The 23,574-nt window shown below is 35.7% G+C and overlaps 3 protein-coding genes across 3 annotated transcripts in view; all 3 read left to right on the top strand.

The window, feature by feature from the left end:
- Positions 1-346: 346 nt before the first annotated feature.
- LOC137635409 (cuticle protein CP1499-like) lies at positions 347-7,254 on the top strand. Its single transcript, XM_068367887.1, has 3 exons — positions 347-479; positions 1,246-1,605; positions 6,968-7,254. The coding sequence occupies exons 1-3, from the start codon at positions 468-470 to the stop codon at positions 7,106-7,108; spliced, it is 513 nt and encodes a 170-aa protein (XP_068223988.1). The 5' UTR covers positions 347-467; the 3' UTR covers positions 7,109-7,254.
- LOC137638102 (uncharacterized) lies at positions 5,749-6,973 on the top strand. Its single transcript, XM_068370195.1, has 2 exons — positions 5,749-5,844; positions 6,596-6,973. The coding sequence occupies exons 1-2, from the start codon at positions 5,833-5,835 to the stop codon at positions 6,965-6,967; spliced, it is 384 nt and encodes a 127-aa protein (XP_068226296.1). The 5' UTR covers positions 5,749-5,832; the 3' UTR covers positions 6,968-6,973.
- An 834-nt stretch (positions 7,255-8,088) lies between the features above and the next one.
- LOC137638101 (cuticle protein CP1499-like) overlaps positions 8,089-23,574 on the top strand; it is a 25,771-nt gene continuing 10,285 nt past the window's right edge. Inside the window, exon 1 of the mRNA XM_068370194.1 lies at positions 8,089-8,209. Within this exon, the coding sequence (XP_068226295.1) occupies positions 8,180-8,209 (30 nt within the window). The 5' untranslated portion in view covers positions 8,089-8,179. The remainder of the gene's footprint in view (positions 8,210-23,574) is intronic.

Here is a 23,574-nt window from a genome sequence, read left to right as displayed (position 1 = left end):
CTGACGAATAAGTTTGATTATGTCCAAATAAAAAAGTACATTAAATCTTTCACAAGTAATTGAGATTAAGGCCTTCATTGATATCTAAAGAAAATTATACCAAGATCTTAAAACAGGAATTCGTTACTAAAAAAGCACACACTTCGCGTGTAACCTTGCAAGGTTGAAACTAGCTTAATGAGAATCATCATTTTTTTTTTTTTCGTGCTTGTTTTATCGAACTAATTTTGCCTGGCAACGCAACTTGTCCTCACTGCAGCATCCGCAGGACCACACCCACCAAAATCAGCAAGCAAATAAGTGACAAAATAAAAGAATTGAAGACACTACCGTTAGCCATCACAAACTTGAATAGTTTAGTCTCTCGCAACGGGTTTGGGATCGCTGGAATTAGTATAAAAGAGCCGAGCGCATCTTGACTCGTCACATCTTACGACGGTGTCCAGCATCAGCTCATCCTCAGCATCATGAAAACTTTGGTAAATAGCTTTTATTTATGGCGATTGTTTTAGCTTCTTCGTCGTTTCTCAAATAAAGTGATATAATCTTACTCCTTTGCGAATAGTTCTCGCTTTCTAATCTAGAGTAATATCTCTCATCCTTTTAGTGCAGCAGTGTAGAACTATATTTCCTACTGTGTACTGAACGCCAATGGTTAAAGCTTAAAACAAATAAGGGATATTTGGTAATGTCTAAGTTTGTTTAGTGATGATTATTCTTTACGTATGTATTAACTACTAAGCAACACCTGACACCATAACTTTAATTTTCCTTACTGGCATTGTTGTTTATCTGGCGAATCAAGTTCATTCTTCGCCATTAACTCTACTCAGAATTATACTTTTATTTGATAGGTGCCATGCCATTTCCATGATAGCGTATTTGTCAAGAAATGATATTTGAAAATTATTAGGGTATTATTACCTATTGTACGCGTCCGTATATTCCATTGTTATTGGAAATTTGGAGCTTGAAAATTAAGAAGTGGATAAGTTACTAGAAGAGATTGTTTATACAAGCTTCACAGAAAGGAGCCTACATTACTTTTATACAGGAGAAATTTAAAGCCAAAAAAAAAAAGAAAAAAAAAAGGGAGAAAATAGTGGAATGGAGGAATTTGCCAAATATCACAGAAGTAGTTCTGCATATTTTTCTTCAGACAAAAATTCCAATATCGACAGTGAGGATAGACATTATCGACACTTTCTATTCATAGTTATCAATAAAAAAATATTTTATTTGCAGGTTGTCCTAGCTATCTTTGGCATGTGCGTGGCCTTCGCCCGGTACACCCCTGAAGTAGAACAAGCCAGAGAAGAGTTCTTCAGGGCTTTCAGAGCAGCCGAAAGGGCTTCAAGTCCTGACTTGTTTACCCCCGAAGTACGAGAGGCCAGAGAAGAGTTCTTCAGGGCTTTCAGAGCAGCCGAAAGAGCAGCTTCTCCATCTTCTCCAGTCGACGCAAAATGGTATGGACCATATGCTTCCTCACAGCCAGCTGGTCTTCCAGGCTCTCCAGACCAAGTTCCTTTCACTGCTGAGGTTCAAGCTGCAGCGAATGCCTTCCAAAGGGCATACCGGAAGCAGCTGGAAGCTGTTGGTCGCAACTAAATAAATAAACTTTTGGACCACATTGATTTACTGCTGAGATCTTGGACTGACATGCTATTTTGTATTTTATAAGATTTTGGATAATTTTTAAGGATGTTTGGTTACAAACATTTTCAAATTAAATTGAGCGATGGACAAAAGGTTTCTCATTTATTCCTACTGTATGTTTCAGATATCACCTTTTGTGTCAGGGATGTTTGCAAAATTACTGAGATCAGTTAAGATTTTATTTCTGAAAGAAAGGTTTTTAGTCTTCTGAAAATAATCACTTAATGATATTCTCAAGATCACATAATTTACTTGTTCTCATTTATTTACTAATATTTGTGTCAGGTCCTTAATATCGTACATCTTTTTTTTCATTCTCTAAACTCATTCATATTTGAATCGATACCATAGAAAAATTTCTCACATATAGATTCCAATACATCATATAATTTCAAGTATAATTTCATACAGTTCAAAATATGAATCAACATCGTAGAATTGTTTTTCGGTTGTTAGACATCTATTTAAGAAAAAACGAAGACTGTTTGTCACATTCATTAAAGCTAAAGAATTTATTTTTAGAGTAAGATTGTTTTGCGTTTGAATTGGTCACAATTATATAAGTGTAGACCTTCTTGTTTTCCTGAATGAAAATCTGGTCAACATAATTGATAGGCGTATCCCTTCTCGTGTGCTAAGGTACGAGTGAAGGACAAACCATGGTTCAATGATGTCAGATTTGACTTGGATTAACTCTACTCAGCCAAATGTTGCCCAGAGAATATAAGCTTTAATTGAAAAGAAATACAATCTAACCATAAAAGAAATCCTTTCTGTTGCAACCTAGGAACACAAGTGGTGGACTACCCTTAAACCTGCACTCTGGTGAAGACTTAGCAGTTCCTCCTTTACTTAAACCAGATGGCTCTATCCCTGACTGTTCAAAAAAAAAAAAAAAAAAAAAAAATGCAATCCTTTAGGCTAATGTGTTTGAGAGTAAGCAGAGTAATGAGAAACCCGATTTTCATCATTCCTGTTTTCCTAAGGGTAAACTAACTATAGTTTAGCTTTTACGGTCCCGTGAAATTTGAATACTCTTGATGGACCTTGATGCTTATGGAGGTGTAGACCCAAATGGTATATTTCCTTTGTTTTTGTAAAGATAGCTGTTTTCTTAGCTCATAAGTTGTCAGCTTTTTTCAAAGTTAGGAAGAAGAGGTTCTTTTAAAACGTGCTTGTGGTAGCTCTAGTCCTGCTGATTACCGCTCAATATCTGAACCTCCCATATTATCTGTTCTCTTGTTTGGAATGTGGCTTTCGTAAAGGCCTTGGAGCATTTGATGCCATTCTTACAATCTCCAATGCTGTACAGAAATCCCTTGATTGCGGTTAGGAAGTTTGTAGGTTCGCCTTGATTTTAGTGCTGCATTTGACCGTGTTAATCATGAAGCCCTTGTCTTAATACTTAAACAGTTTGGAGTGGGTGGGTCGCTTCTTAGCATCATTATTGAATTTTTGAATAATAGATTGCAAAAAGTAGTTGTTGATGGGCAACACAGTGAGTATAGGAGAGTTATATCAAGTGCTCCTCATGGTTGTGTTTTGGCCTAATTACTTTTCATAGTATATTATTATTATTATTATTATTATTATTATTATTATTATCATTATTATTATTATTAATTGCTAAGCTGTAAGCATAGTTGGAAAAGCAGGATGCTATAAGCCCAGGGACTCCAACAGGGAAAATAGCCCAACGAGGAAAGGAAACAAAAAAAGAAATATTCCAAGAACAGCAATAACATTAGAATAAATATAATAACCAGAGAGAAGGATCTGTCCCGTCAAAGGACCCCGGTAGTATCTCAACGGGTGGCTGGTGCCCTGGCCAACCTATTACCTGATGTGTGGTTTGGCCTAGAAAACAAGTTCGTTGCATGTGTAGATGATGCTAATCTATTTGCCTCAATTCCATCTCCTGAACGTATTTCAGAGGTTGCTAATCCCTTAAAAGAGATTTAGGTAAAATTAGTGCCTAGTGAAAGTTATGGGACGACGTTGAACCCTAACAAAACTCAAAGTATGATTGTAAGTATGTCGAAAACTACGGTCTACTCAATTTCTTATTCCTGATCAAGATATTGATCTATGGCATCGTCGTTCACTTAATTCACTATGCATGTTGCTTAAGATTTTTCATAATTCTGACCAACCTTTGCATTCAGATCTTCCTAGAAATTATCATCCTGCTCGTATTACTAGGCATGCAGTTAATTCTAGTAGTCATGTCTTGTCCATCATAAGGCTCAATACTACATAGTATTCTAGAAAGTTTTATTCCAGCTATGACTAAGTTGTGGGATGATCTTCCTAATCGGATAGTTGAATCGGTCGATCTTCAAAAATTCAAACTTGCAGCGAATCTTTTAATGTTAAAGGCTAATATAAGTCTCTTTTCATAGTTTATATATGACAAATCTATTCTAACGCTGTTAACGATCATAAGACATTCCCATGTAGCGTTTCTATATCCTTATTTTCTTTCCTCAACGGGCTATTTTTTCCATGTTGGAACCTTTGGGTTTATAGTATCCAGCTATTTCAACTATGGTTGTGGCTTAGCTAATAATAATAATAATAATAATAATAATAATAATAACAACAACAACAACAACAACAACAACAACAACAATAATAATAATAATAATGATAATGATAATGATAATGATAATGATAATGATAAAGATAATAATAATAATAGTGATAATAACAAGAATAATTATAATAATAACAAATTATTACTATTAATATTATTATTATTATTATTATTATTATTATTATTATTATTATTATTATTATTATCTATATATTAATACGAAAGAGTGTGTGTTATATATTTAGTGTCACGCTTCAAGGAAAATGGAAATAATTTCATGGTATACTCTTAAAAATTCACATTAGACTGTGATTACTTAACAAAAGCACATACTATATTGTTTTCAAAATTTTGTCTTTAGCACCTGACTCTTTTTTTAAATATTAAACAAAAAATTGAGTTCTATCAATTTCCATAACCTAGATTATAAAGTTAATCTCGGAACATTTTATTCAAACGTATAGGTTAGGAACAAGATAATTAGTATTGAAAATATCATTTCGTGTAATTTAAATGGTTTCCGCTAGTTATTATTATTATTATTATTATTATTATTATTGCAACAATAGTAATCATTATCGTATCATCATTGTTATTCCCATCATTATACTTTCGGAAGGACACCCTCTGTGATACAAGTTTTATTAAAAGTAATGGCTATCTTACCGGCATTAACATTATAAAAGACTTTTCTTTTAATGGTTCTAATAAGGTTTTTCTCCTTATTACTGCATTCTGCCATTAATTGCGTGAAAGACATATTTATGTGAGGGCTGGAAACACAAGTAATATCCCTTTCTTGATTTTTATTATTATAATTATTACTATTATTATTGTTGTTGTTGCTGTTGTTGTTGTTGTTGTTGTTGTTACGTTTTTATCAGCGTTGAAAAATCGTTATTTTATACACTGAACTCTATATATTCTCGACTTATTTTTGGATTATTTTCTAAATCGAATATCATCATAATTTGGAAACGGTGAGGTAATAGGATAAATAAAATATCTATAATTAAGTTAGTTGCATAGAAAAATAATTCTTTCAAAGCTTGTTCGTGCTTAATGAAAAAACTTCCAGATTTAAAGGGATAATAATTTTCTTCAAATATAACTGACGAATAAGTTTGATTATATGGAAATAAAAAGGACATTAGGTGTATGATAAGTAATTGAGATTAGGGCTTCATTGATATCTAAAGTAAAGGATACGAAGATTTTTAGACAGAAATACGTTGTAAAAACATGCACAGACTTTGCATGTACCCTTGCAAGGTTGAAACTAGCATAATGAGAATCATCACTTTTTTTTTTTAATTGGTGCTTGCTTTATCTTACTAATTTTGCCTGGCAACGCAACCTGTCCTCACAGCAGCATCCGCAGGACCACACCCACCCAAAAACAACAAACAAATAAGTGACAAAATAAAAAATTGAAGACACTACCGTTAGCCATCACAAACTTGAATAGTTTAGTCTCTCGCAACTGGTTTGGGATCGCTGGAATTAGTATAAAAGAGCCGAGCGCATCTTGACTCGTCACATCTCACGACGGTGTCCAGCATCAGCTCATCCTCAGCATCATGAAGACTTTGGTAAATAGCTTTTATTTATGGCGATTGTTTTAGCTTCTTCATCGTATCTCAAGTAAAGTGATATAATCTTACTCCTTTGCGAAAATTTCTCCCTTTCTAATCTAGAGTAATATCTATGATCCTTTTACTGTAGTAGTGTTGAACAAGATTTCCTACAGTGTACTGAACGCCAATGGTTAACACTTAAAATAAATAAGGGATATCTGCTATTGTCTAATTTTAATAATTGGTGATTATTCTTTATGTATGTATTAACTACTAAGCAACACCTGACACCAAAATCTTTTTAACACCATAACATTAATTTCCCTACTGGCGTTGTTGCCTATCTGTCGAATCAAGTTGATTTATTTAACATTAACTTTACTTGGGATTACATCTTTATTTGACATTTGCCATGCCATCTCCATGATAGCGTATTTGTCAAGTAATGATATTTCAAAATTATTACGATATTGATACCTATTGTGCGCCTTTTTGGAGCTTGAAAATTAAGAAGTGGACAGGTTACTAGAAGAGATGTTTTATACCAGCTTCACAGAAAGGAGGTTACATTATATTAGTATATGAAAAATTTAAAGCAAAGAAAAAAAGGAGAAAATAGTAGAATGGATGAATCTGTCAAATATCACAGAAGTAGCTCTGCATAAGGTATTTTTATTTAGAGAAAAATTCTGATATCGACAGGGGGGATAGACATTGTCGACACTTTCTATTTATAGTTATCAACAAAGATATGTTTTATTTGCAGGTTGTCCTAGCTATCTTTGGTGTGTGCGTGGCTTTCGCCCGGTACACCCCTGAAGTACAGGAAGCCAGAGATCGCTTCTTCGAGGCCTTCCGGGAAGCTGAAAGGGCTTCAAGACCTGACTTGTACACCCCAGAAGTACGAGCTGCCAGAGAAGAGTTCTTCAGGGCTTTCAAAGCAGCCGAAAGGGCTTCAAGTCCTGACTTGTTTACCCCCGAAGTACGAGAGGCCAGAGAAGAATTCTTCAGGGCTTTCAGAGCAGCCGAAAGGGCTTCAAGTCCTGACTTGTTTACCCCCGAAGTACGAGAGGCCAGAGAAGAATTCTTCAGGGCTTTCAGAGCAGCCGAAAGAGCAGCCTCTGTCTGGACAAAATAGTATGGACCATTTGCCTCCTCACAGCCAGCTGGTCTTCCAGGCTCTCCAGACCAAGTTCCTTTCACTGCTGAGGTTCAAGCTGCAGTGAATGCCTTCCAGAGGGCATACCGGAAGCAGCTGGAAGCTGTTGGTGACAACTAAATGAATGAACTTTTGGCCCCCTTTGATTTACTCCTGAGATCTTCGACTGACAGGCTATTTCGTATTTTGTTAGATTTTGGATAATTTTTAAGGATGTTTGGCTTTAAACATTTCTAAATTAAATTGAGCTGTATGGAAAAAAGGGTTTCTCATTTATTCCTACTGTATGTTTCAGATATCACCTTTTTCGTCAGGGATGTTTGTAAAATTACTGAGGTCAGTTAAAATTTCATTTCTGAAAGAAAGGTTTTTAGTCTTCTGAAAATAATTACATAATGTGATTCTAAAGATCACATAATTTATTGGTTCTTATTTATTTACTAATATTTATGTCCGCTCTTCAATATCATATTATTTTTTTTAATTGCTTATTCAACTAATTTTTATCTGAATTATTACCATGGCAAAATTTCTTTTATACAGATTTCAATACATCATAAAATTTTAATTATAATTTCATAGAGTCCATAATATGAATGAACATCACAGGAAAATATTTTAAGTAGTTAGGCATCTATTTAAGAAAAAAAAAGACTGCATGTCACATTAATTAACGATGAATAGAATTTATTTTTAGAGTAAGATTCCTACTCGAAAATTGCTAACTTATAGAAAAGAAACTACAGAAAAGAATATACTTTTACCCGAGTTCCCCATATATGATTTATGATGTATTGGTTATTTTTTTTTCTCTTTTTTTTCAATAGATGATATTCTAGGCCTATTGGCATTGAATGCCTCTACTGTACATTTCAAGGGAATTTTTATATTAATTATAATACTAATAAAAGCATATTGACATGATATAATCAAAATAAATAAATTTACGGATTAAAAAGTTTTAGCGAAATAATTTTGGGTCTGGTTTAAGAACCGAATTGAAAAGAAACTGGAGTTTCACGCAAATATTTCAGACTCCTTGGATGGAAACTTAACTATTCGGTAAATCGTCATTACCAACCGAGTTAAAAATACCGTAATACGTTTTCACTGTGTGGTTGACCATTGAGGCACGAGAAAAAGTTACTGGGATTGTTTGTTTAACGTTATGAAGGTCTAGAAAGCTTCAACATGGGTGCTTGTTATGTGTCTTCCATAGCGGTTAGTCTGATTTGAATTCTGCATATTCATATTCTCGTGAGGTTATTCTTTACATATTTATTACATATTTGTTCTGGAAGTTAATTGAAATTCTCTGTTCAGCACATGGACAGTTTAAGAGGTTTATTGTTTTACTAGCTGAATAGTAATCATTAATTTGCTACTTATCTCAACAGATTTGTGCAGTAAGTCTAGGCTGTTGTTCTTTATTACGGTTTAAACCAGGGAAGGATAGTTTTCTTATATTAAATCTCCTACGTATGGACTAGAAATTAAAGGTTGTTGTAATAGACTATACTTTTAAGTTGCAATGAAACATGAACGGTATCACAAGATAGGTTGTGATGAAGAACTTTGGCATAGATTATGAAGATGTCTGGCTGTTTTTGGTTTTACTACATCGAATAGTGGTTAGGAGGGGATGGTGAAGAATTAAAGTTTTATCCAATCCACTATGGTTTTTGAACTTGACAACAATGTAATAAAACGGTTAGAGTAACATATCTTTATTTTTTAATGTGTACAACATTTGTTAATTTTATTATTCGAGGCACAGGATAGTTTATAATTAGTTATTAACCACATACTAATTACGCGAAGGCTGTTATTAGAAACTTTTTCTAAAATCTTTAAACTCTCCGGTATCAGGAATTAACTATACAAATACTGATTCTAACTAATTAAAGTAGTAGGCCTAGTATAAGCACAAAACTGTTTAATTGATGGTTTGAATTTGGGCTTTTCGTGAGCCAATCCCCTTTAGGGAATAAGGAAAACAGTGTCTTAAGCAAGGTTAGGTGGCGATGGTTAGGTTACGGTGACACTTTGTAAAAAAATTTTCTTAGGTTTTTACCCCATCAAACATAACCAGTTCACCGCGGTCCTGTACCTCCTGAAGCAAAACAAATAGATCTCGAATTAAAATAGACAAAGGTTAATTTCGTCCCACTCGCACTATCGTATAGAGAAGTGATCCGTCCCCAACCCGGACCTGGTTTTAACTGTAATATATTTTTTAATAACTAATAAACAAGCTAGTCCTCCCCACACCAGGGGCAGGGGCCCCTGGTGTGGGGAGGATGTCCCTTCTGGCATGCGGTCCAAGTGACCGCATGCAAGAAGGGGGCTTGTTTTTCCTTTTCAGAGTAAGCTGAAATCATTAAGATATGGCCTTTTTATCTTTTTTTTTATTTGGAAGTTTTGCTTAATTTTTCCCTTTTGTAAATTGCAGTTATTTTCCCCATTGAGAAGTCTTGTAGAGTTTTAACCTTTCTAACATTTCTTTTCAAAGTTCGAATTATTTTTATAAATGTCGCAGCGTATGCTGCAGTTCAAAGTTAACTTAAATTTCTATTTGAGTTATAATACATTCGTTTGTAGCGGAACTGGAATGAGCTATAATAGATTGAAGAATGCTGGCTAGTTAGACATTTTCTGATTAATGGGGGCTGGGGCATACTGATCGAAAGAATTTTGAACAGATCCATTCTTTCCTTAGTAAACTTGAACTGTTTGAACACTCGTTGATTGCATTTGCTTTTGCCAGCTGTTCAGTCTTTGACTTCGCTACTTGGCTTTAACCAATTAGGAGCTTACAAATATTTAATTAAAAGTTCCGGGGTATTGTTTTACAACTGCCTTTTTCCGTCCTCCCCTTATTGTGATTGGTCAAAAGAAGTCTCTAAAAGGAAAGTACAATCTGTATGAAATTTATAGTATTTCGTAAATTTCGGTGATAATTTTGAAAACTCTTAATTATATAGGTCAGCATATGGGTAACTTTTCTCGTGTGAAAGTAAAATGGATCTCAATATTTATGTAGCCAGTTTCAATGTACATTAGTATTAATTTTGCGAGCGTATTAAGTCACGGCTGAGCAAAAGCTTTAGAGGGTAGTAATGGGTATTATACTTTATTTAATTCTTAGATTTCATCAACCATATATTTTCATCAACGGGTTATTCCTAGTTTTTCTTAACATTATCATCACGGCAAATCACTTTTTTTTTCTAGTTTTTCCCATCCAAAACCCCGGTTATTACTTTGATCCCCATACTTGTTTTCATAAAGGATTGTAGGAAAACAGCAGTTTTTGAAAGTATTCATGGTTATTGATGGATAAAACTCAGATAGCGAGGAGGAAAAATAAGTGTTTGACTAGACAAAGTATCCAATAATTATCCTAAATTGTATTGAGGAAAATAAGTTGCTGTTGCTTGTTGTAATGTATAAATCTGCTTGATGTATGAATACCAGTCATGCGATTGGCTAAACCCATATGGATTGGGTATATAAACTTTAGGTAACGAATTGTTTATGGATTATTAAAGTACCATATAATCTTTGTAGTTCTTTCCATTCATTGCTGGTCAATGTTTAAAAACTAATTCCTGTTCTCGGGCTATTTACCCAAACGGTGCTGTTAGCTTCATATTTTCTAGTTTTGAAGTAGAGAACGCATGACTTCTTAAAACCCTCTGGATTAAATCATAAATGGTATTTAACTAAATATTTCTATTCCAATAATATTGAAATTATTAGTTTAGTTCCATTTTATTTGAAGGTCAACTACGAGTTATAGGCTTTTGGTTATAGGCTTGTTCAGTTGTTTTAAATTTTGTTTGTCTAAGCCCAGGGTATGCTTAAATACGAACACCTTATTAATAATTTGATATATCTTTTAAAGTAATATCCCTCCCTGACTTGCTGCTTTCAGCAAAATAATAGTAAATGTGATTCCTATTAGGAATCTTGCGATTTTACCTCCTTTTTACCACTTTCTTTACGATGTTCACATGAGCATTGTATTTGCCTAACTGGTCCGAGTTGATGTCTGTAAACCGCCGCAGTAGCGAGATAGACAACAATTTGTGACCTTAGAAGAAATAAAACTGAGAATGAAGAAAGGAACTTCAATTCTCGAACCTTAAATTGGAAAGTTTCCTAACCTAAGGATTATGCAGGTAAGAAAGTGGTATTGTGGAGGATTTATTTTTGTTTTATTTAATTTTTTCTTTTGCCAAATCCAGAGAGAGAGAGAGAGAGAATTTCATTTGCTTTAGTTTTGCTAGATCGCGCGAGAGTGTGTTTGTGTGTGTGTCTGTTTGTGTCTCCGCGGTGCGCGCCGAAGAGCAAGTGGTAGTTAGAGAATGATTGTTTGTGGTGAGAAAGACTGTTGGTACAAATGAGGTTGTTTGTTTACATTTTTTAGTTAGGTTACGACAGTGGTGAATGTTTCGGAGCGAATGCTTTTTTTATTGGACTGCAGCTTGAGACAGTTCGTTTGTGAATGCTGGATTATATTTTATATCATTTTTCGACCAGCGAGAAAGTGTTTATATATTTCAAAAATAAGTACAGTTTTGTTTATCTTTGCTTGTAGTGATTGTGAATGATAGGAACAATTTATTATTTATCTTTGATTATAGTGCGATAGTTCATTTAGCTAGGAGTGTTCGTAAGTGTTTTTCTTTTTATTTTGGCAGGCCGTGATTCCTCCTTTGGAGAGATTAAATTGATATGAATGACGATCTTTAGTTGCTGACCTGGCCTGTAATCGATTATACTTAGACTGCTCTTGTGGATTGACCGACTGTAGATGACCTGGATTGTGTTCAAGAACCGGATTTGATTGTGCTTTTTGTATTTCGATTGACGACGATGACGATGATGATTTTGATGATGATGATGATGAGGATAACGCGCACAACCCAAACCAACTAGTACACATACTCTATCCTAATATTTAACAGTGATAAGGTTGCTGCAGAGTTGTGGGTTTGGGCTTTTAATGACTGTTGGCCCTTGTGTGGAAAAAATGGTCCACACATAAACAAATATTGGTGTTGGTGTGATGTTTAATTTAAGTTTATTAGGGTTTTTTTGGGGGTTATATGAATGGTGTTTTGGTTCTTATATATATATAGTGTTAAGTTTTGATTAGTTTTAAGTGTTTATTTTGATTGCTTATAGTTTGATTTATTTTAGTTTAAGGAATATAGTTTTAAGGATATGTTTAGTTTAAATTTTCCTTCTGTCCAAGAGTCCAGTTGATAAAGTAAGGGGAAAGTTTGTGTTGTGGGACCATTGTCAGTAGGTGTGATTCAGGGTGTGGGGCTTGTTCTTGCAACATCCCGCCACATTATTTTGGCGCCCGAACAGGGACTGCTGAGGCGGGACTGATAGCTGGACTCTTTGACGAAGGACTGATAGGATACGAATTTAGAATTAAGACTGAAAAAAATGGAAGAACAGGTAAAGGTTTTGAAGGAGGAATTGCGGCTGAGTAAGGAGCGTGAGGAGAGGTTGCTTGTAGAGAATGAGAGGTTGAACTGGGAGAATGCGGCGATGCAGAAGGAGCTTAGGGAGTTAAAGGGAACTGTAGAGAAAGTGGAAGAATGTTTTGAGATGAGGATGAAAGAGAATGAGGAACGAATGGAGAACAGATTGGAAGATATGATGGGGCAAGTCATGGGGATGATGAAAACTATAATGGGTGAAGGTGCAGTCGGAGGAGTGTCCTCAGCTTCGGGTAATGGGTTGGTAGTGGAAGAGAAGGTTAAGGTAGGTGATAATGGGAAAGGAAGTGATAGTGATAGTAGTAATAGTGATGGTGATATTGAAGATAAGGGAATTAGGCATAGTAAGGATGAACAGAAAGGTGAGAGGAAAGATGAAAGGAAAGGTAAAAGTGATGTGAAGAAAGAGAAGAAAAGGTATCAGGCTGATAGCAAGGATGATCGTGAATGGGTGAAAGTGGTAAGTAAGAAAAAGGGTAAGAAGGGAATGGTTAAGGATAGGAATTTAAGTGTGGAAGTGGATTCATTGTATTCAAATGAGGAAGAAGGTAACAAGGGAGTAGACAGTGATGATAGCAGTGAGAATGCACGTGATGTGTGTAAGACTGTGTTTATGAGAGAGGTACCTCGGTGTGAAAGGTTCAATGAGCATAGCAGTAGGGATGTATATGATTTTTTCAAGGAGTATGAGAGGTATTGTCAGGATAAGTATGGTGATAGTAAAAGAGTTTGGGCTAGGGAGTTAGGAGAATATTTGACTGGGTATTTGTTGACGATGTATGGAGTGATAATGAGTGTAGGGGACGTTGATTATGAAAGTGTGAAAAAGAGAATAATTGAGCAGGTAAAACGTATGAAAGGGAGTGTTAAGTATAAGCGTAAGAATGATTTTGATGAAGCACGGATGAATGCAGGAGAAGCGATATAGATGTATGTATGTAGGTTGGAAACTTTAGCTAGGAAGAAGTATGGGGATGAAGGTATAAATGAGAATAAGGAGTTAATGAGGAAGTTTTTGGCTACTGTACCCGAGAATGTTGCTGAGTTTGTTAATTTGAAACGGAAGGAGAAAATGAGGTGGACGAAAGAAAGATTGACATGGGATGATATTTTAGAGATAGTTGAGGATTACGAGTTGGATAGGTGTATGAAAGAAAGTAAATCTGTGAGTGTAAGAACTGGAATGGAGGAAAGTGTGCCAGAATTTGTTAGTTTTAGAGATGCTGTTATGAGAGGACCGATGAGGGTAGCTGATAGTGTAGTAGATAGGAGTGTTAGGGCGAGTAATGTGGGAATACCTGTAAGGACAAATGAAGGGTTTAGGCAAGGGAATCAGGTTTGGAGGGATAGGAGTGCTAGTGCGCCGCAAGGTAGGTCAGGTAGTTGTATCCGTGAAGAGAAGTGTTATAGATGTGGGAAAGTAGGACATAAGAAGAATGAATGTAGATGGGCTCTAGGTGCTTGTTTTGGATGTGGTGAGGTAGGGCATAGAATTAGTGAGTGCAAGAAAGAGAAAGGGATAAAATGTTATCGGTGTGGTATGACTGGGCACATAGCGAGTGGATGTCGGAGTAATCGTACAAATGTGATTTGCGGTAATTGTGGTAAGGATGGTCATTATGCTAGAATGTGCAAGGAGCCACGGGGTAAGTGTACTGAATGTGGTGCAGATGGGCATGTAGCTAGGGTATGTAGGAAGAAGGGAGTAAATCAGCCAGGATGTTCGGGAAACTAGAGTGTAAGAGGGTTCAGCTGGGTGGGTCCTCGAGTGTGTGCGGAGTGAATGTGATGCATGTTCGTGAAGGTTTACTACATGAAGACGTGATGGGCGAAAGAGCTTATGACTGCATGAGTGCAAAAGTAAATTTTAATGGAATAGAGCTAGTTGGTCTGATTGATACTGGTTGTGGTGTCAATTTAATGTTTAGGAATGCATACGATAAGGTAAGGGATGTGTGTGAATTTAGGGGGTGTAAAGGTGAAGTGAAAGGTATCGGTAATTTAAGTATGTCTGTGCAAGGAAAGTTACATGAAAATGTTATGATTGGGGGGCTGATGATGGAAGATAATGATTTTTATGTGGTTGAGGGAGTAAATGACAAATACGATGTGTTGTTAGGTTATAACTTCTTGAAAAAATGCGGTATGATTGTACATCCTAGTGTAAATATGATAGAGATGAAAGTTAAGGGTAAATTTTGTGGGGAATTTTATTTGAATGAAGATGGTAGTGTATGTACGAAGGTATGGAAATGTGTGCCGTTAATAGCAAAAGAAGGTGTTAAATTGTCAAAAGATGCGAGTGAGGTTGTCAGTGTAAAAGTTGCATGGCCGAATAGTCTGGGAATTGCCAATAGTGACAATTGTGAATAGGTAGTGGACGGTTCGGAAGCAAGTAATTTGGTGAAAGCAAGTGTGCATGTGTATGATGGTATTTTGAATTTGCAGGAGCCGAAGGTGTATGTGAGCTTGTTGCCGACTGTAAGGAGGAAGAGAATACGGGGTATACGTGAGGGTGATTGCATGGGATGTATACGTTGGTCAATGTAGAGGATGAAAGGTATGTTAAATTGAGACGTGTTATGACGGGTAAGATAAAGCAGGATGACGATTGGGACTATGAAAGTTTGAAAGAAAGAATTAATGTAGATGAGAATATAAGTGAGGGAGAAAGGGAACAATTGAATAGGATGTTATGGGATAGACGGAGAGTTTCGAGTCGGGGTGACGAGGATTGTGGGGGATCAAAGCTGCCTGAATTTAAGATAGTTCTTAGTAATGATACCCCCATATATCAGCGTCCCCGACATTTTTCTCCGCCTATTGCCAGAGAAATAGAAGAGCAGTGCCAGGAGTTAGAGCAAATGGGTGTAATAGAAAGGAGTGAGAGTGCCTGGAATAGCCCTATTGTACCTGTAAGAAAGCCGGATGGAAGTTTACGTATGTGTATTGATTATAGGAAGGTGAATGAAGTAACTGTTAAAGAACGTTTCCCAATGAATGTAGTGTCTGACTGTGTGTATAAGATGCATGGTATGAAAGTTTTTACAAAGTTAGATTTAGTTAGGGGCTATTACCAGATGCCTCTGGCAGAGGGGAGCAGGCCCATTACAGCATTTTCGAGCAGTAATTGTCATTATCAGTTTAAGAGATTAAGTTTTGGCCTTGCTAATGCGCCTGCTGCCTTCCAGAGGGCGATGAATGTAGTTTTGGCTGGGTTTGATAGACAGAAGGTGACTGTTTTTATTGATGATATTTTGATTGCTAGTGAGACTGTTGAGGAACACATGCAGTTGCTTGAAGCAGTATTAGAACGGTTGATAGAAGTTGGTGTGAAAGTTAAGCTTGAAAAGTGTACATGGTTGGCCGGGGAGGTGGAATTTCTTGGGCATGTGGTGAGTGAATCGGGTATAAGGAAGAGTGAAAAGTTTGTGAGTAAGGTGAGAGAGTTTCCACGTCCTCATATGGTGCGTGAGTTGAGAGGTTTTCTTGGGTTAATTGAATTTGGTCGGAAGTTTGTCAGAGATTGTTCGGGAATAGGGAAGCCTTTGAATGAGTGGACAGGTAAGAGAAATAGTACGAGACTGAAATGGGATGAGCGTATGATTGAAGCATTTGAAAATTTGAAAGAAGAGGCTGCGAGAGACGTCACTTTGGCTTTTCCCGATTATAGTGAACATGCGAGTATGCTAGAGTTATATACGGATGCTAGTGGGATTAGTATGGGTGGTTGCTTGGTTCAAATGCAAAGAATAAACGGAGATGAACAGTTGAGAGTGATAGCGTATGTAAGTAAAGCATTTAATAAGGCTGAGCGAAAGTATTCCACGATTGAAAGGGAGTTGGCTGCGATAAGGTTTTGCGTGAAAGCGTTGAAGGTATTTTTGTATGGTGTGAAATTTATTGTGCGTACTGACCATCAGCCCCTAGTGTACATGATTAGGAAAGAGTCTGTGAATGCTAGAGTTGCGAGGACAATAGAGGATTTGAATGAATTTGACTTTAAGCTAGAATATGTACCTGGGAGTAAGAACGTGATAGCAGATGCGATGTCAAGAATGCATGGTAAGATAGAAGAGAGTAGCGAGAATGATAGTAATTTTGAAAGGTTGCCGGAAGATTTAATGGTGGTACAAAGTTTTGAAGGGGATGACATGGTGTATAAATGTATTTTGTGTGGGTTAAATAAGGTTAAATTGAAGGGTTTGAATAGCGATATACCTGCTAGTATAGATGAGCTTAGAATGAGTGTTAGGAATGAAGTATCGAAAGAAATGGCATATAAGGAGGAGGATAGTATGCTTGAGGGTGAATTGTTATCAAAAGTATTGTTGGTAGTAAGTATGTTATATGGTGTCACTGTTTATTTGTATTTTGGGTGGAATCGTCCGATGCAGTACCGAGCAAATAAAGAGACTGAAAGGGAGTATATATTGAGGTTACAATGTAATGAAAGATGTTGCAAGTTGTTGAGTAAGAAGGAGGATTGTCCGACTGATTTGAATCAGAGTGGTATGAGCATAGAAGATAGCGAAGATGACCATGGGTGTGATAAGGATGACCCTATTGATAGGAGAGTAAACATTTGTATGCATGGTGTAAAAGGAAGAATGATGACGTATGTGGGTATAAATGAGAATGAATACTGTAGTTTAATTGATACAGGTGCGCAAGTGTCATTAGTGAATGTCTGTTATCAAGGAAATAGAGCGGTACAATTGGGAAGTGAAACGGCAATGTACGAGTGTGAGAATTCATGGGATAGGTAAAGGAAGTTTGCTAGTTTGGGAAGAAGTGTGTTTGAAAGTAAAACTGGGAAGTATGGAGGTGGAACATAATTTTATTGTAATGGGAGAGAATGAGATGCCTAGTTGTTTTTTGATAGGAATTGACTTTTTAAGATTGCATGATTTATCAGTTGATATTGGTAGTGGTTTGCTTCTGAAGAATGGATGTGAAGTAGTTGTGATAGAAGATAATAGTGTATTTATGGCGAATTTTGTTGGCATGGTTGATATTACGAGGAGTGAGGATTATCTACTGACTAAAGAGGAGGTGGAAGAAATGCACGATGAATGTGAGGAAATTAAAAGGTTACGTGAATGTATGTTGAATAGTATTGAGGTAGAAGAATGGCCGTCTGATTTAGAGGTGTATAAGAAAGTTAGTAAGAGACTTATTGTGTGTAAGAATATTGTTTATTTTCTACATAAAGGAATGGATGAAGATATATATGTTCCTGTGTTTCCAATGCATGCAGCAGTAAGTATGTGTATGTTAGTGCATGACAGATATGGGCATATGGGTAAGAATAAATTATGGGAATGCATGCGTGAGAGATTGTTTACACCTGGGTTGAGTCAGATATGTAAGGATGTAACGACTACGTGTGAAGATTTCCAGAAAGGGAAGTATCAGAGAGTGCATGCTAATCCGCCTGTTTTGAGATTACGTATGAAAGAACCATTTGAGATTTTTGTGATTGTGTTTCGTTGTCTGTGACTGCGAGAAGACATGTGGGAATGATTGTTATGGTTGATCACATGAGTAAATTTACCTATGCCATACCCATCAAGGATAAACGGAGTGAGACTGTTGCAAGAATGGTTGGTCAAGTGATGTTGCCGATGTGCGTGTGTAAGCCTGTGAGAATGTTAAGTGATAATGGCCCTGAGTTTGTTGGATGGGAGTTTGAGCAGATGTTAAGAGAATGGGGTATTGAACATGTGTATTCGACTCCTTATATGCCAAGTGCGAATGGGTTGGCTGAAAGGACGGTAAGAACATTTAACTGAAATTTTGCGAATGATGAGTACATGTGATAATGATTGGGATTTGTATGTTGGTAGAGCGTTATGGGCTTACAATGCAACAGTGCATAAGAGTACGGGTATGTCTCCATGTAAGTTTGTGTTAAACTTTGAAAAGATAATAAGACCGAGGTTGGGTGTGTCGGAGGATGATAGAGATGTGTGGAGGAAAGCAAATAAGAGGTTTGAAAGCTTTAAAGTTGGTGAGAGAGTGATGAAAGAAGTAATTGAAAAGGGTAGAATGAATGTAAATAAGGTGCGTGATAAATTTGAAGGTCCCTATGAGGTGTTAAAAGTTGGTTCGAGTGGATTAAGTTACGTTTTGGATAAGTTGTGTGTGGGTGGTATTGTGGAAAAAATTAGGGCCCACCACAACCAGTTGCGTAAATGGAAAGAGGTACCTGAGTATATCCAAGAGAATGGGATGAGTAAATGGTTGAAAAGGAACAAGGGTGAACCTAGTATGTATGAGGACTTAGGTCTGGAAGGTAAACAGTTGGTGTTAGTAGAATATAAGAAAAGGAAGAATACAAGAGCTTTAAGTAAAGATGAAAGAAGGGGAAATTTTATAAGTAAAAGTGAGAATAGAAATAAGTATGACAAGGGTGTAAATGTGCAAGTGTGTATGGAAGATAAATGTGTTAATACAGATGAATCATGGCTGAGTATGAATGATACATATAGTGTGTGTGGCTTTTCCTTAGGTGATGTAAAAGAAAGGATGACGAATGCGAGAGTGAGAGATAGGAGAATGATTAGTAGCATGAATGAATCTTTTACTAAAGTTGAGAATGTTTTTGATGAAATGGATGAACTGTTTACAGAAATGAGTGTAATTATAGGGCCAGATGAGAACGAGGTAGATATGATTGTACATGATATATTAGATGATAGGGATTTAGATAGGAATAGTGTTAATGTAGCGAATGATTGTGATAAGGAAGAAGTGAATGAGAGAGTATATGGAGGCCCAGTTACTCGGAGTAGAGGTCCCGTTCCCGACTGCGACTGGGTTATGAAAAAAATAATGAAAGTGTTGTGTGAGAAGGATTTGGCAAAGTAAGGGGGGAGGAATGTGGAGGATTTATTTTTGTTTTATTTAATTTTTTCTTTTGCCAAATCGAGAGAGAGAGAGAGAGAGAGAGAGAGAGAGAGAGAGAGAGAGAGAATTTCATTTGCTTTAGTTTTGCTAGATCGCGCGAGAGTGTGTGTTTGTGTGTGTCTGTCTGTTTGTGTGTCCGCGGTGCGCGCCGAAGAGCAAGTGGTAGTTAGAGAATGATTGTTTGTGGTGAGAAAGACTGTTGGTACAAATGAGGTTGTTTGTTTACATTTTTTAGTTAGGTTACGACAGTGGTGAATGTTTCGGAGCGAATGCTTTTTTTATTGGACTGCAGCTTGAGACAGTTCGTTTGTGAATGCTGGATTATATTTTATATCATTTTTCGACCAGCGAGAAAGTGTTTATATATTTCAAAAGTAAGTACAGTTTTGTTTATCTTTGCTTGTAGTGATTGTGAATGATAGGAACAATTTATTATTTATCTTTGATTATAGTGCGATAGTTCAGTTAGCTAGGAGTGTTCGTAAGTGTTTTTCTTTTTATTTTGGCAGGCCGTGATTCCTCCTTTGGAGAGATTAAATTGATATGAATGACGATCTTTAGTTGCTGACCTGGCCTGTAATCGATTATATTTAGACTGCTCTTGTGGATTGACCGACTGTAGATGACCTGGATTGTGTTCAAGAACCGGATTTGATTGTGCTTTTTGTATTTCGATTGACGACGATGATGATGATGATGATGATGAGGATAACGCGCACAACCCAAACCAACTAGTACACATACTCTATCCTAATATTTAACAGTGATAAGGTTGCTGCAGAGTTGTGGGTTTGGACTTTTAATGACTGTTGGCCCTTGTGTGGAAAAAGTGGTCCACACATAAACAAATATTGGTGTTGGTGTGACGTTTAATTTTAAGTTTATTAGGGTTTTTTGGGGGGTTATATGAATGGTGTTTTGGTTCTTATATATATATATATATATATATAGTTAAGTTTTGATTAGTTTTAAGTGTTTATTTTGATTGCTTATAGTTTGATTTATTTTAGTTTAAGAAATATAGTTTTAAGGATATGTTTTGTTTAAATTTTCCTTCTGTCCAAGAGTCCAGTTGATAAAGTAAGGGGAAAGTTTGTGTTGTGGGACCATTGTCAGTAGGTGTGATTCAGGGTGTGGGGCTTGTTCTTGCAACATCCCGCCTCATTATTGGCTTAATAATTGTACATCATAGAAATGAATTGCATTAATTAATAATTGCGATAATAAGTATATTAGACGCCAACTCGAACTAATCCTGAATATTTTCTTATAGCGATGGACCCTGTTTTATATTGGACGCCATATGTTGATCCTGAAATTGAATAGCTGTTAAAATCTGTCAACACTAAATTCTAGGTCTTGTCATTGGACTTATCCTGTATTTGATTTTGAACCACAGAACCAGGAGGGCAATGGAGCGAATGTTGTTTAATCCATTCTGACCCTGGAACCTATTTCAAATACTGAAAGGGTGACCGGACACTTTGTCGTTGAACTAAGTCTGTATACATGGTACTGTGTATTCAATCTTGCCTTCGCCATCGTAAGGCTCAACACTACAGAGTTGTTTTATTCCAGCTTTGACTATATTAGGGAATGATCTTGTCAATCAGTACTTGAATCGGCGGAACTTCAGAATTTCAATCGGCGTCAATGACTTTAGATGTCAGGATGCCTGAAAACTTTAAATCAATCAATCAGAATTTCTAACTTGACATCGAATGGTTCTATGTTGAGCAGGTTGACATAATCCTCTCTTCCGCGTTTATATATATGTTTAATTTTTAGTGTTACTGTTCTTTTCTTTTTTATATATTTTCATTACTACTATATATATATATATATATATATATATATATATATATATATATATATATATATATATATATATACTTTACTTAATTCAATGTTGTTTTTCACTGTTGGAGCTCTTGGGCATTTAACAAGCTGCTTTTCCAACTAGGGTTGTTGCTTACCTAGCAATAATAATGTTAATATTGGACGGTGAATTTCATTCATGGTAGGTTTTGAAATAAATGCTTAAAAAATAAATTCAAATTTTCCTTAAGTGATAGTTTGTTTTATTACCTTTGTAATGGTTAATGATCGCTGACTTTTTAGTTATTGATTATATTTCTATGGTTATGATATAAAGGGTTTTCTCAACTATTTAAGACTATGGGTATCTTACTGTCATTGTTTTATGTACCTTTATATAGTTGAAAGTTGTGGTAAAAGAACCCAAGATTGCTAAGGATGATTCAGACTATGGGCTTTATTATATAGGGTCAAAGCTGAAGAAACGTAGATTTAAGCCTTGGTAATAAATCGCTTTTACTTAACCAAATCAATTTTTAATCTAGCAACTAATTACACAAAGGTGTACAAATCCACATAAAAAAGGCCCATATAAAAGAAAATAAAATGCCAAAGATGATTGGTCAAAGGAGTATTTATCAGCCCATCCACCAAAAATAAAATTTAAAGCTATAACTTGCTGGTCAGAATGGGTTAGTATTTTGCGATTAATCTTTCAACCTTGAACCATGATAGTATGAAGTCAAAAGCGGCCGGTACAAGGAACAAGATAATTGTCAGTCGGTTATTTGGCTAAAAATTAGTTTCACTTTCTCTTTGATACCGTTTCGTGTTCAAGTTTGAATTGGGTGTCAGCCTCTGCATGACTACAGCAAGTTAGAACAGACGCTAAAAACTGCATTTAAGAGCTTGGGAAATCTATGCATACTGATCTAGCATTAGTAATGTAACAAAGTATATTGATTCTGGTTTAATATTTAGCAAATAGTGGAAGCAGTTTAAATTGATCTGGTATCTATTGAATCTGTATAAAGTTTTCATATGCTCACATCAAAATAGTTACTTAAACTATATGAATTTAATTAAGATACCACTAATGTGGTTACTCCCGTTATTGATAGCAAGCTGTTTAGCGTATGCTGTGTGAAGATTTAGTGAACACCTCAAACTTGAAATATAGGAATTTAAGATAAGACACTTTCGGGCTTCTCTGGTTGACAGTTGCTCATGACAAATGGATTTATGAGAGAGTTAAATGCAGATATTTGAGGTTTAGTTTAAATGTAATTGGAATCTTTCAATGTTTTCGACGTCTGTGCTTATATTTTTTTTAAGAGGTAAAAAATCTTGTTACATAAAATATAATTGCCATTTGATTAGAACGGTTGCCTTTTTCCCCTGTTAAATTAGCTTTGTTTAAAACACCGTAGAATACAGGTGACCATGATTTTTACCCTACTTTATGTTTACGGATTGGTGCCCGTAATAAAGCTCCTTTACGTTAATATATCCATTTTTAAAACTATAAATGCTTGACATTAATTCAGATTACAGTTTTTACGGAATATTTTTAGGTGTACATTAACATATTCAGGTGGTTTCTATCAATGAGTTATTCATTGTTGGAATAGCAATACAACCTCTGTGATGACTAAGGTCGGAATCAGACTTGTCCTGGATGCTATCAACAACTTTCCCTTCCAGACAAAATCTCTGGAGTCTTTAGTTTTCCTTGTTTTCTTCCGAAAATGGTAATTATATTTATTAGCTGGTTACCATATATTAGAATTTTGAATTTCGCAATTGCTAGAGCACATATCTTCAAAGCTAGTTCATAATACAAAAAATCACCGCTAAATTCGTTCTTATTGCTAACTATCATCATTCTCTCTATTATAATTATTTAAACTGTTAGATAGATGATGAATTGAGTGATTAGAATCGAGTGATTAAAAAAGATGTTAATGTTATTTATTCTATTTCCTTATTTTATCTTTCGAATAAATATATTTGAGTTTTCAATGCCAAAAGTTTCAGTTTTTATATAGATGTGTGGATGCTTATACATTATCATCATCATCATCAACACCTCCGACGCCAATTAGCGCAAAAGTTCTCGGTTAGATTTCACCAGGTTAATTGATTTTTTTGTCTTGATAAGTATGTAAAGATTATGCATAGTATCAAGAATAATTACAACAATAATATCTGTAATAGGAATTATCACTCCTTTCAATCTAACCAAAACCGAACCAGCCCCACAAACACCTTGTTGAAAGTGGAGATGATGATTTAGATACCTTATTGTTTTTCTTGGCTGATGTACTATCCAAACTA

The sequence above is a fragment of the Palaemon carinicauda genome, chromosome 3 (assembly GCF_036898095.1).
Source record: "Palaemon carinicauda isolate YSFRI2023 chromosome 3, ASM3689809v2, whole genome shotgun sequence".
Lineage (NCBI taxonomy): Eukaryota > Metazoa > Arthropoda > Malacostraca > Decapoda > Palaemonidae > Palaemon > Palaemon carinicauda.
Note: the sequence above shows the minus strand (reverse complement) of the source record. Positions and strands in the feature narration are given on the sequence as shown.